Raw genomic sequence first — 13,829 nt, forward strand, 5'->3', positions numbered from 1 at the left:
CCACAGGTGCCCCCCAGCATGAGTGACATTGAGCTGGCCACACCCACCATGGCCATGCCCACCCCGTCCATGCCCCATCCTGGCCCTCTGAAGTCAGACACAATCCTGATGCGGCCCTCAATGAAATCGAATTTGACACCCCTGTCCTAAAGGCTTCAGAGAAAGGGAACAAGTGTAGGATTCATCCCTGGGATGAGTAAAATTATCTCCCAAGATGGCAGGAACTTGGAGAAGGTTACAGATAGTCCTTGACTTTCAACTGTTTGTTTAGTGACTGTTTCGAAGTTATGATGGCATGAAAAAAAATGATTTACGACCATTTTCCACGCTTAGAACCATTGCAGCAACCCCCTGATCACATGATCAAAATTTGGAGTCTGGGGATCTGTTTCATATTTATGATGGTTGCAGGGTCTCAGAGGTCATATGATCTCAGTTTGCGACCTTTGGACAAGCAAAGTCAATGGGGAAGCCAGATTCACTGCAGCACCCTATTATTGACTGAAAAACGGCAGCGATTCGTTTAACAACTATGGCAAGAAAAGTCGTAAGATGGGGCAAAATTCACTGAACAGCTGTCTCGCTTAGAGAACAGAAACTTTGGGTTCCATTGGGGTCATAAGCTGAGGACTACCTATAGTGACCCAGGATACAGTTTACAAAGTGAGGAGGTACGTGTCACCAAAGGTGGGATCCTGTCGGTTCGGACCGGTTCACCCGAACCACTAGTTCCGATTCTGCATGGTTTGGAGAACCGGCAAATCAGACCACCGTCTGGCACCTCCCCCACCCATTTTTCAGGGCGTTTTTCAAGCCATTTTTCCAGCCAAAATCGGCCTGAAAATCAGCCTGAAAACAGCCCGAAAATGCCCACAAAAAAGGCCGTTTTTCCGGCCAAAATCAGTCCGAAAAACGGCCTAAAAACAGCCTGAAAATGGTCTGAAAACAGCCTGAAAAAAGGCCTGAGAATGGCCTGAAATACACCCCGAAACAGCTTAGCTAGCTTCTCTTCCTCTTGCAGCCAGCTTTCCCAGTCTAGCTTGGCGCAGTTTCTCTCTCTCTCTCCCTCTCTCTTCTCTCTCTCTCTCTCACACACACAAACATATACACACATATACACAAACAGGTTGTATCTTTCTTTTCACCGGAGACCCCTGGATTCCTTCCCCAACCATGCCTGTCTCATACAGGTATCAGTCACACAAATGATGTAGAGTTGGCCATGCCCACTCAGTCACATGACCCCCTCCAGCCACGCCTACCCAGCCACACCCACCCAGCAGAGTTGTTAAAAAATTTGGAACCCACCACTTTGTGTCATGTATCCATATGTTTCAGGAATCTCTGTCATTAAAGAAAAGTGCGCTGAGAAAATTGTGAGAGTGTTAAGAAGAGTCAGTGAAAACCGTATTGTGATTTGTATTCATTCTTTGGAGAATAAGCTTGCTGGCTTTTGTCACCCATTTCACCCATTTCAAAGTGTCTGTGGAGATTCTCAGTCATCCAGTTTGGAACAGTTGTCCCAAAGGTGCTTTTTCAAAAGGCAAATGAGCTTTCTGGGTGTTTCCTTGAAGACGTTTAACTTTTCATTGGTTCTGGCAGGATGGTGGGAAGGAATGGGAGGATCATATTTCTTTGCAGTCATCTGGTCACTAAGTACTCTCTCTGAGATTTGACAAATCAAATTTGACAAATATTTCAACTCTTATTGGCTTTTTGACAAAATATTAAAAAGGGCAAGAGATGATGGATAGATACATAATACTTCCTAATATGGGAATTGCTTTATTAAGGGTTAGAAAATAGAGGTAGAAAGTAGAAATTGGGAAAATATCATTATGTATAAAAGGTAAAAGGTTCCCCTCACACATATGTGCTAGTCGTTCCTGACTCTAAGGGGCGGTGCTCATCTCCGTTTCAAAGTTGAAGAGCCAGTCCTGTCCGAAGACGTCTCCGTGGTCATGTGGCTGGCATGACTAACTGCCAAAGGTGCACGGAATGCTGTTACCTTCCCACCAAAGGTGGTCCCTATTTTATCTACACGCATTTTTACCTGCTTTCGAACTGCTAGGTTGGCAGAAGCTGGGACAAGTCACGGGAGCTCACCCCGTTAACGCGGCACTAGGGATTCGAACCGCTGAACTGCCGACCTTTCGATTGACAAGATCAGCATCTTAGCCACTGAGCCATAATATAATACATTATAATTACTATGTATACGTAAATGTTAGAAGTTGAAAGATTATCATCATGTATACCTAAATGGTATTATTATTATTGTTATGAGTATTGTGTATAAAGTAAATTGACCCACACAATACACTGTTCACTAAGCACTTATGTATGTCAAAGAAAATAAATAAAATTTTATATATATGTATGTATGTATGTATGTATGTACTCTATGTACCATTGAGGCCACCAGGGGGGTTGAGTATTATCTGTGCAAAGGGAATCAACATTCTGACTTCCTATTTTCCTTCTATTTCACAGTTCAATTTCACCGTTTAGTATTGAGAGCACAAGACGCCAGAGACGGTCTGAATCGCCGGACTCTCGAAAGCGCCGCATCCACAGGTGTGATTTTGAAGGGTGCAATAAGGTTTACACGAAAAGTTCCCACCTGAAGGCTCATCGGAGGACCCACACAGGTGAGCAACTCCAGCAATGCTGTTGCCATAAATACATGTGACAGTAGTGAACATTTGCAGCCATGAATTCAGTGGTGATTGAAGAGCTGGACAGAATTCCATACAATACAATTCTCTCAGTAATTCCCACCCGCCATGTAATCCTAGCAACCAAGGTTTCCAGTATTTTTCTGTAAAGGTGGAGAAACAGGGGATGTACTGTCAACTAAGATGAAGGGCTCAAATGCAGTCAGGAATCTGGATAAATTTCTTGTGATTTTCTTGCTCTAGTCTAGATGGTTCCTTGTGGTTATCTCTAGTGACATTCTAGGTGGACATCAGTTCAGTTCAGGAGAAAAAAATGGTAATTGGTGTCCATTCTGTATCCATTCCTCCAGGCACTGAGAAGGATTCCGCTGCCCCAATATAGATAGATAGATAGATAGATAGATAGATAGATGGATGGATGGATGGATGGATGGATGGATGGATGGATGGATGGATGGATGGATGGATGGATGGATGGATGGATGGATGGATGGATGGATAGATAGATCGATCTCCATCTATCTACCTATCTGTCTACCTACCTATTTACCTATCTACCTATCCTATCGCCTATCATCTATCTATCATCTATCTATCTATCTATCATCTGTCTGTCTGTCTGTCTGTCTGTCTGTCTGTCTGTCTGTCTGTCTGTCTACTTACCCATCTACCTACCTACCTATTTACCTACCTATTCTGTCCTATCTCCTATCATCTATCCATCTATCTATCTATCTATCTATCTATCTATCTATCTATCTATCTATCTATCTATCTATCTATCCATCCATCCATCCATCCATCCATCCATCTATTTATCTATCTATCTATCTATCTATCTATCTATCTATCTATCTATCTATCTATCTATCTATCTATCTATCTACTACCTACCTATCTATCATCTATTAATTTATCAAACTTAAAGAGCCACCTAAACCACCAGAAGTGATTTTTGGGCAATATTCAAAAATCTCTGGCTATTTTGGATGGATTTGCATTCTCCGGATAGGATGGTATTTGAGATGAGTGGGAAAACCTCAGGACTGCGACCGATTAAAAACGTTGTTAAAGCATAGGCTGACTAACCACATTACATCAATTGACGGTTGCTCATTCTCATGGTTGACTGATCTCAGGTGGGCTCACATTAGGATGCTTCTCCAGAGCCATCAGAAGGGGCCCAGTTCCTTTCAGTGCATCACAGTTAGGTGAAAGAAGATAGGATGCACCAATACATTTGTACTCTTTTCAGAAGCATGCCTGAGGTTGCTCCTTATGTCCTTCACCAACAGGGCTCCTCCCTTTAAGCAAAGCCCTGAGAATTTCCTTCCATCTGGAGGGCTTATGGGTTACTGAAGAGGATTGTCTCAATCTGGAAGGGATTCTGGGTGATCTCTCCATCTCTGTCTACATCAGGACCTGAGTTGGAGCTGGACTGCCAGAAAGCCCTCACATAGAAGGGTGCCATAGATGGCGAGCAGTCTAGCTCGTCGGCTCTTGATGGGTCCCGTTGATAAGGTTTCAGGAACCCCAAGGTGACCTGGCACAGAAACTGAACACTGCATTCCCAGGTCCTTTTCAGACAAAATCTGGGCTGGAGATTTTGTACCAGGAAAAGAACGGCAAGCCCCTGGGGCCTTCAGTGTGTGAGAAAGCAGTTTGCATCTCTCCTTGTGGTTAGCCCCACTCCCTCTTACAAAACCAGAAAAGCGATGAACTCCCCATGGCGGTGTGACAGAGAAGGATCGACATGAAGCAACCCATCCCTGTTCCCTTGACTTCTAACAGCTTTAAGTTACCCTGCAGGAACAAAGAACGTCCATGCGTTCCATAGGTCCTGTGGCTCCATTGGCCTTCCCTTGGAGACTTTCTCCTGAGCAGTCCTGAGCTTAGTCATTCCTCCTTGCTCCTCAGAAGAGCTTAATTTGATGTACAAATGTTTGGACTCCCAATTGCCAATCCAACAGCTCAGTTTTACCAGAAGGCTCTCATGAAAACATCACGGGATACATAAAATTATTTTAATCACCTGCATTTGAAAGTTTGCTTCACAATCAGCAGTCTTTTTACAGCCAATTAAGTACAAAAAAAAATCAATCAGTAGTTCTGTGCTTGAGGGTCAGGGTACTCAAACTTGGAAGAAGATTTCAGGGACCTGCCTTTTTTTTTTTTTTTTATTTAGGTCTCGTAAAACAAAATTGCGTTGGCAGGTAGGAACTTGTTAAGTTTGGGAGCAGGAGAAAAGATTAAAAAAGCCTAAATAAGGATCTCTTTATAAGTATAGTGCATCTAGTCAAAATTGATATAATCTAATAAACGAGCCAATGAGCAGACTTGTTCCTACTAAAATATACTTTAACTTGCTTAGATCCGAACAGCTCATTTTTTGCAGGCCAAAATGTTTAATGACGTCCTAAGGAGCTGAAAAGTGATATGCAGTATGTACAAATGTTCCATAGGTTAAATGAGTAAAAGGAAATAGATTCACTTATATGCATACAGCATATAAGCCAGGGGTGAAATGCTCCCGGTTCAGACCGGATTGCCTGATCCAGTAGCGATGGCGGCGGGTGGTTCGGAGAACCGGTAGCAAAAATCCCTGCCCCTCCCCTGCCCATGCCCTTCGGCCAAAAAAATGCTTTTAAAAGTAAAAAAAAAAGCCTCTGATGATCGCGCAGCTCAACTGGGATTGTCAGAACCCTTTAAAAGCATTTTTTACAACCTCTTCAACCGAAGAGGTTGTAGAAAAATACTTTAACTTGCTTAGATCCGAACAGCTCATTTTTTGTAGGCCAAAATGTTTAATGACGTCCTAAGGAGCTGAAAGGTGATATGCAGTATGTACAAATGTTCCATAGGTTAAATGAGTAAAAGGAAATAGATTCACTTATATGCATACAGCATATAAGCCAGGGGTGAAATGCTCCCGGTTCAGACCGGATCGCCTGATCCAGTAGCGATGGTGGCGGGTGGTTCGGAGAACCGGTAGCAAAAATCCCTGCCCCTCCCCTGCCCATGCCCTTCGGCCAAAAAAATGCTTTTAAAAGTAAAAAAAAAAGCCTCTGATGATCGCGCAGCTCAACTGGGATTGTCAGAACCCTTTAAAAGCATTTTTTACAACCTCTTCAACCGAAGAGGTTGTAGAAAAAATGCTTTTAAAAGTAAAAAAAAAAAAGTTGGCCACACCCACCCATTCACATTACCCTCCACACACCAAGCCACGCCCACAGAACCGGTAGTAACAAATTTTACATTTCACCACTGATATAAGCGATGTTTGAGCTGGGCCCGCGGTATTGTCTGGGACGTCACACATCCTCTTCACAACCTTGTTACCTTTTGGGAGGAGACTTTCTGGTATCGAAAGCAGAACATCAGTCACAGTTTAGTTTTGTTCCATATAACATCAACTTGTGAACTCTCAACTTTCCGCTTTCCGCTATGTATTCAAAATGGGCAGTGATCAATGTGTGTGTGTATATATATACCAATATCTATATCTATATGTGTGTATGCGTGTATATAGTATGTGTATATGTGTGTTATGTATATGTATGGATAGATATATACTTTCTTTTGAGAGCAGGCAACAGAATTTCATTTTTAATGTGTGCCAGTGTGCTCACAATTAAAAAAAAATGACAATAAAGGTTATTTTATCTTCTGTAGGCCATTTGTGATTGAAAATTTAAAGATTTTTAAGAAGACACTAGACAGTCACTTTTCTGAAATAGTACAGCTTTTCCCGTTTGAGCAGGGGGCTGGACTAAAAGACCTCCAAGGTCCCTTCCAGCTGTATTCTAGTCTAAATTCTAAAATATCTCCCGTATAAATGATGTGGATTCAGATGTATGGAAACTACTGTTGTCTTTCTTTCCTGAGTGGAATGAGTCAATTATTATTATTTTATGATCCTATGGACCAGGGATAAATGAATTAGGACAGCTCTGCATGTAAGGAGAAATAGAAGAAAACAGATTACTGAAGTTTCTGTTGCTTCACTATAGACTTGTATACAGTCTGGGATTGTAGGTTAGCCATTGCTAAAAGTTACATAAGAAAGGATATGTTTTGTATATTTTGAAACAATCATGCACCTGAATATATTTGTAATATCAGAGGACCGCCCCTGAAATGATCCAGAGAAACACCAGTTGCTTCTCCTTGGAATTACAAAGCAGCTACTTCTAAGGACACGTTGTCTGATGGATGAGGAACTTGACTCTCAAACCTCTGAAAAAAAACTGGTGGGATTCATGTTAACTAGAAAGCTGTCTTCCTTCACGTGCAGAAGATTGTAAGGTTCAATCCCTCTTCTCCAAGTAGAAGGACCAGAGAGAAATCCTCTGAAAGTGAGAGTAATTAATGAATGGAACCGCTTGCCTCTAGAAGTTGTGGGTGCTCCATCACTGGAGATTTTTAAGAAGTGATTTGGACTTTTTTAGAACTGAAATGATCTAGGACCGTGATGGCGAACCTATGGCACGCGTGCCAGAGGTGGCACATAGAGCCCTCTCTATGGGCACGCTTACCGTCACCAGCTGCTTTTCCGGTGCTCCGGTGCACGCACGGTCCAGTTTCGGCACTCGGTGCCAAAAGGTTATCCATCACTGGTCTAGGATCTCCTGCTTAAGCAGGGTGCTGGATTAGAAGACCTGTAAGACTCAACCCAGCTCTCTTATTCTGTTGTTCTGTTGGTACGAGTGACATCCTTAGCTAAGAGAATATGTTTTTGGGACTCTTAATGTCCATATATTTTCCTTGTCAAGAAACCAAATAGTTGGTTCCCGTTCAAGTGCTAACCAGTTACGATCCTCCTGACCATTTTTATAGATCAATCAAGGGCCTCTGGTGGCTCAGACTGCTAAGACAGTCTGTTATTAACACAGCTGCCTGAAATTACTGCAGGTTCAAGTCCCACCAGGCCCAAGGTTGACTCAGCCTTCCATCCTTTATAAGGTAGGTAAAATGAGGACCCAGATTATTGGGAGCAATAAAGTTGACTTTGTATATAATATACAAATGGATGAAGACTATTGCTTAACATAGTGTAAGCCGCCCTGAGTCTTCAAAGAAGGGCGGGATATAAATGCAAATAAAAAAAAAAAGTTTGATGGGGTGAGGTTGTCTATGAACAAGCCTTAGTGACATGAGTAACACGATATTGCTATAGCAGAAGAGAGTTAGGGTTAACAGAGACAGTTGAGAAGGAGTGGTCTGCTGCCCCCAAGTTCATATGGCTTCACAAAACGTATCGTTCTGCTGCTATTCAAATGTAGCTGTAGAAGACTAGCATGGCTATCTTCTCCCTTCAGACGGTTGGGGTTGAGCAATGCCTCCTTTTGTAATTTTCACCTGATCCACAAGAGGGTGCACGCTAACAATAAACACAAGTGTGACACATCAACGCCCCTCCGTAAGCGAGGAATTATGAGTCACAAATATCCTGCCTTCTGTTTTCTCATTTGTATATTCTTTCATCACGTGTAAAGTCAGTTGTGGAAGAGATGTGAATTAAAAAAAATCTGCGATCTTGTTTCGAAAGGAGAAACTCTTACGAATGGTTACGCTTACGTTTTGTCGGCGTAGCTTCAGTTTCTACCCATTAGTGAAAGTGACTACTCCCCTAATAGTAATTTGGGAAGTTTAGGCAAAAGGGTTCCCAAAGACTCAGGCACAAAACGTGGTCTCTGTTGATCCTGCCTCTCTCGTGGGAAGAGCTCCTTGTCAGCACAAGTGGTCCTTGACTTACAACAGCCCATTTAGTGACGATTCGAAGTTAGAACAGCCCTGAAAAAAGTAACTTGTGACCAGAAGTGTTATTCACTTACTTTCCCTACCGGGTTGCAAATGTGAGAGGCTTGTGCATGCTTCACTCGCATGCGCCCCATCCACGCATGCGCCCGGTATTCAATGCATGTGCTTTGCTGATGTGTGTGCCTTCTGTGCATGCGCCTGGACTCAAAAACATGCCTAAATAGGATGACATAGTGCTGGGCCAGGTGGGCGGGCCCACCGGCGATTTCCGCTACCGGTTCGAGCAAACCGGTATGAACTGGCTGAATATCACCTCTGCTTGTGACCATTTTCACACGTACGACCTTTGTAGCATCCCCATGATCATGTGATCAAAATTCAGATGCTTGGCAATGGCTTCGTTGTACACTTGTGCAGTCTTGTCCCATAGAAACAAGAGATGCGGCTTCAAAGACAGTGCCACAACTGCCATGTTGCGTATTTGGCACAACCCCATCCCACAACACCACTAAAGTAGAAATATCAACACCTTTATAGTTTAGGGCGAATTAAATAACATGCTCCTTGCGAGGAATACTGCAACGGAACTGAAAAGTTAGTCCTAATTGTTCTTTTAAACCAGGACTTATCTTAATATATAGTATTTTTTACCATTATAGCTTCTGGTGAAGGCAGAAAAAAGAGACAGAAAGACTAAGCTACTCAAAGAAACCTACCAAATTCTTGAAACTTCTTCTCCCTTGAAAATGTACCAATTCAAGCCTTGAGCAGTAATATGTATTAATAACCCACAGCTGCAGATCAGAAGTAAATTGGTCACTCCAACAATGCCTAAGTTCCTTTCTGCTAAACATCATAGTAAAAAAAAGTTGGTTGCTTTGACTCTGCAGATGCTTTTTATTGCTAGCAATGGAGCCTTGCAGAAGCGGAGATCTTCACCTGAAGCTATAATGGTAGAACTAGTAGATATTAAGACAGATTCTCATGCCAATCCTGATTTAAAAGAATCATTAGGATTAACTTTTCAGTTCCGTTGCAGTATTCTTCCCAAGGAGCATTTTATTCAGGGGTGAAATGCTCCCGATTCGGACCGGATTGCCTGATCCGGTAGCAATGGCGGCGGGTGGTTTGGAGAACCAGTAGCAAAAATCCCTACCCCCCCCCCCGCCCCTGCTGAGCCGCGCGATCATCAGAGGTTTTTTTTACTTTTAAAAGCATTTTTTCTTCCACCGAAAAAATGCTTTTAAAAGTTTTTTTTTTAAAAGCCTTTGATGATCACATGGCTTAGCTGGGATCATCAGAACCCTTTAAAAGCATTTTTTCTACAACCTCTTTGGCCGAAGAGGTTGTAGAAAAAAATGCTTTTAAAAGTAAAAAAAAAAAAAGTTGGCCACGCCCACCCGGTCACATTTTCCCACCCCCCAGAACCGGTAGTCATAAATTTTTCATTTTACCCCTGATTTTATTTATGTAGCATCATCAGTGATCCTAGGCTGTAACAGTGGAAGATTCAGCCAATGAGAACTGGCATGAAGATCTCAGTGGAATTCAGAGCAAAGGTTTTGACAAAGTACGTGATGGCCTGTAAACCAACAGAAAGAAGGGAACACTTTCCATGATTGGTCTGAATTTTAGCCCAAACTTGAAAGTTGCGCTCCTCAGAGAAACAAACTCGAAGCAGAAGGCTTTGCTCACTGGTCCTGCTCTGTTTGAGCTTCTTCACTATTTTCACACATCTTATAATAATAATAATAATAACAGAGTTGAAAGGGACCTTGGAGGTCTTCTAGTCCAACCCCCTGCCCAGGCAGGAAACCCTACACCATCTCAGTCAGATGGTCATCCAACATTTTCTTCAAAATTTCCAGTGTTGGAGTATTTACAACTTCTGCAGGCAAGTTGTTCTACTGATTAATTGTTTTAACTGTCAGGAAATTTCTCCTTAGTTCTAAGTTGCATCTCTCCTTGATTAGTTTCCACCCATTGCTTCTTGTTCTACCCTCAGGTGCTTTGGAGAATAGTTTGACTCCCTATTCTTTGTGGCAACCCCTGAGATATTGGAACACTGCTATCATGTCTCTCCGAGTCCTTCTTTTCATTAAACTAGACATACCCAGTTCTTGCAACCGTTCCTCATATGTTTTAGCCTCCAGTCCCCTAATCATCTTTGTTGCTCTTCTCTGCACTCTTTCTAGAGTCTCAACATCTTTTTTACATCGTGGCGACCAAAACTGAAGCAATATTCCAAGTGTGGCCTTACCAAGGCATTATAAAGTGGCATTAACACTTCACGTGATCTTGATTCTATCCCTCTGTTTATGCAGAACCGTGTTGGCTTTTTTGGCAGCTGCTGCACACTGCTGGCTCATATCTAAATGGTTGTCCACTAGGACTCCAAGATCCCTCTCACAGTTACTACTATTGAGCAAGGTACCACATATACGGTACCTGTGCATTTTGGTTTTTTTGGCCTAAATGTAGAACCTTACTTTTTTCACTGCTGAATTTCATTTTGTTAGATAGCGCCCAATGTTCTAGTCTGTCAAGATCTTTCTGTATCTTGAGCCTTTGTTCTGGAGTGTTGGCTTTTCCTGCCAGCTTGGTGTCATCTGCAAATTTGATGAGTTCCGCATCTATCCCCTCGTCCAAGTCATTGATGAAGATGTTGAAGAGTACTGGGCCTAAAACAGAGCCTTGGGATATTCCACTGCATACTTCCTACTTCCTATCTTATTACAACCCTTTGACCTTTATTAGGAACTTTGCATAAAACAGAACCAGCCCATCTCACTCAATTCAGAATAGAGCTGGAAGGGCCCTTGGAGGTCTTCTAGTCATCCGCTTACCATTCCAGACAAATGGCTGTCCAATCTCTTCTTCAAAACCTCCAGGGATGGAGCGCCCACAACTTCTGGAGACAAGTTGTTCTACTGATTAATTGTTCTAACTGTCAGGAAATTTCTCACTCCTGGACCCATGTTCCTCAGCCACTCTTCGCTCCTCCTCCAAGGAATCCCTTGGCAACTTTGGGGCTCCTTTCCCGGCAGAGGGCAGGTGGAAGAGGGGTACCAAAGAGCACCAGGCAGGAAGGCTTCGGACAAAGGCAGCTTCGGCCTTCTCCTTCTTCTTGTATACTCCGAACTATACAAACTTGTAGTGACTTTCAGCAATGTCATTTCTATAATACAGGTAGTCCCTGAATTACGGTCACAACTGAGCCCAAAATTTATGCTGCTAAGTGAAACATTGGTTAAGTGAGTTTGCCCCATTTTATGATTTTTCCTGCCCTAGTCATTAAGCGAATCCTTGCATTTGTTAAGTTAGTAACACAGTTGTTAAACGAATCTGGACTCCCCATTGACTTCTTTATACTGTAACTGCTATTCTAACAGCAAGTCCTTCATAAAAGTGATTGCATTACATTCTTGATTGAATTATCTTTCCATTGATATATAATTTTAAGGTACTACTGCAAAAAAACAAAAGTGGTGTTATTAGCTAGTTTTAAAAAATACACTTTTCCCAAAATGTTTCCCCAATTTTGGCCACTACTGTATACAAGCTAAAGAAAGAGGAACCAGCAGCCACTTCGTTCTTGCAAAATTGGGTCATAAACTGAGCGGGAATGATAGTCTCTGGGTTGTGCTTTGGGTTGCCGTTATCCTTCTTCTCATCCTTACGGCAGTCGCGGTCTGCTGTTGTTCCCACATGGCAGGTGGGCTACAGAGGAAAGTTACTGTGGAGACTTGCTTGCACACAAGACTCTGCTCCAAGCGCGATGGCCCTGCCCTTCGTGTCTCATTTTTCATACCTTGGAGTTGCTGCTTGAAAAGGAGAACGTTGGCATTTTGTTTAGTCTGAGCCTGTTCAAACCTTGCATTCCTGCGACGCCGCGGTTACTCCAGATATTATTTGAATAAGAAATGGCACCTGTCATTACTAGTCTTTGTTCCGACCTTTGTGCATTGAAAAGATGGGAGTCCAGGTAAAAACTCACGGCCAGAGACAGGAGAAGTCAGTTCTCCTTCTTCGGTGACCTTTAAGCGCCTTTTGTTGTCTTAATACGCTTTGTCTACTCAGCTTTTAGAAATTGTCTTGCCTGCTAATCCCTTGATTTGACAGACTGGAGACAAGTCATTCTCGTTGGCTAATCCTTCAGGGCTGGTCTTCATTCTGGAGATTTTCTGCTCTTTCTTTAGAGCAGGTTCCACATATTCATGTGGGCTGCAGCACACCTCTTCGTCCCACAACAACCTTTTCTTTCAACCGGGCTGAAAGAGGACATTGTGAGGCCCAACCAAACCATTACGCAAAAACAAGTGCGTGTGCGTGGAAGCAGATGAGGTGTGTGGAGTGGGATATTCTGATGGATCTGGGAGCATTGCAGCTTGGCAGACAGTGGTTCCATTTTGGTCATTTAGTCCAAATACTAAACTGAGCACAGGTTCGATTTAGAAAAATTGTTTTAAGTTGTTACATTAAAACAGGGGTGTCAAACTCAAGGCCCGGAGGCTGGATCCGGCTGTGAGGTACTTAGATCTGACCCATGGGGCTGCCCTGGAAATAGAGAAGGACTGGCCCACGGTGCCTCTGCCAGCAAAAATGGAGCTCGTGGGGGCCACACATTCCGTTTTTGCTGGCAGAGGGTTGCAGGAGGCCGTCCCAGTCAAAAATGGAGCTCGCGAGGGCCACGCATGGTCCCCCAGCTCCACGCATGGTCCTCCACGCATGGTCCCCCAGCTCCATTTTTGCTGGCAGAGAGTTGCAGGACGCCGTCATAGCCAAAAACGGAGTTCAGAAGCCCTTTTCGTTGGCAGAGTGCTCAGGCCACCACAGGCACCCCCCAAATGAGTGATATCAAGCTGGCCGTGCCCACCATGGCCAGACCTACCGTGGCCCCCTGAGGTCAAACACATCCCTGATGTGGCCCTCAATGAAACAAGTTTGACAGCCCTGTAAAAGTGAAGGTTCCCCTCGCACATATGTGCTAGTCGTTCCCGACTCTAGGGGGCGGTGCTCATCTCCATTGCAAAGCCGAAGAGGCAGCGCTATCTGAAGATGTCTCCATAGTCATGTAGTCGGCATAACTAAATGCTGAAGGCACATGTAGTGCTGTTACCTTCCCACCAAAGGTAGTCCCTATTTTTCTACTAGCATTGTTTACGTGCTTTCGAACTGCTAGGTTGGCAGAAGCTGGGACAAGTAACGGGAGCTCACCCCATTACCCGGCACTAGGGATTCGAACTGCTGAACTGCCGACCTTTCGATCGACAGGCTCAGCATCTTAGCCATTGAGCCCTCTATTAGCACATTATTTTCCATGAATTAACCATGTGTTGTCGACCCCAGTTGGCAGAGAGTTGGCTGACATCACAGGAGAAAAATTAGAAA

At 43.4% G+C, this 13,829-nt stretch overlaps 1 protein-coding gene across 1 annotated transcript in view; it reads left to right on the top strand.

The window, feature by feature from the left end:
* KLF12 (KLF transcription factor 12) overlaps window positions 1-13,829 on the top strand; it is a 321,201-nt gene that overhangs the window by 275,960 nt on the left and 31,412 nt on the right. Inside the window, exon 7 of the mRNA XM_058186266.1 lies at window positions 2,494-2,651. Within this exon, the coding sequence (XP_058042249.1) occupies window positions 2,494-2,651 (158 nt within the window). The remainder of the gene's footprint in view (window positions 1-2,493; window positions 2,652-13,829) is intronic.

Source organism: Ahaetulla prasina, chromosome 5 (genome assembly GCF_028640845.1).
Source record: "Ahaetulla prasina isolate Xishuangbanna chromosome 5, ASM2864084v1, whole genome shotgun sequence".
Taxonomy (NCBI): domain Eukaryota; kingdom Metazoa; phylum Chordata; class Lepidosauria; order Squamata; family Colubridae; genus Ahaetulla; species Ahaetulla prasina.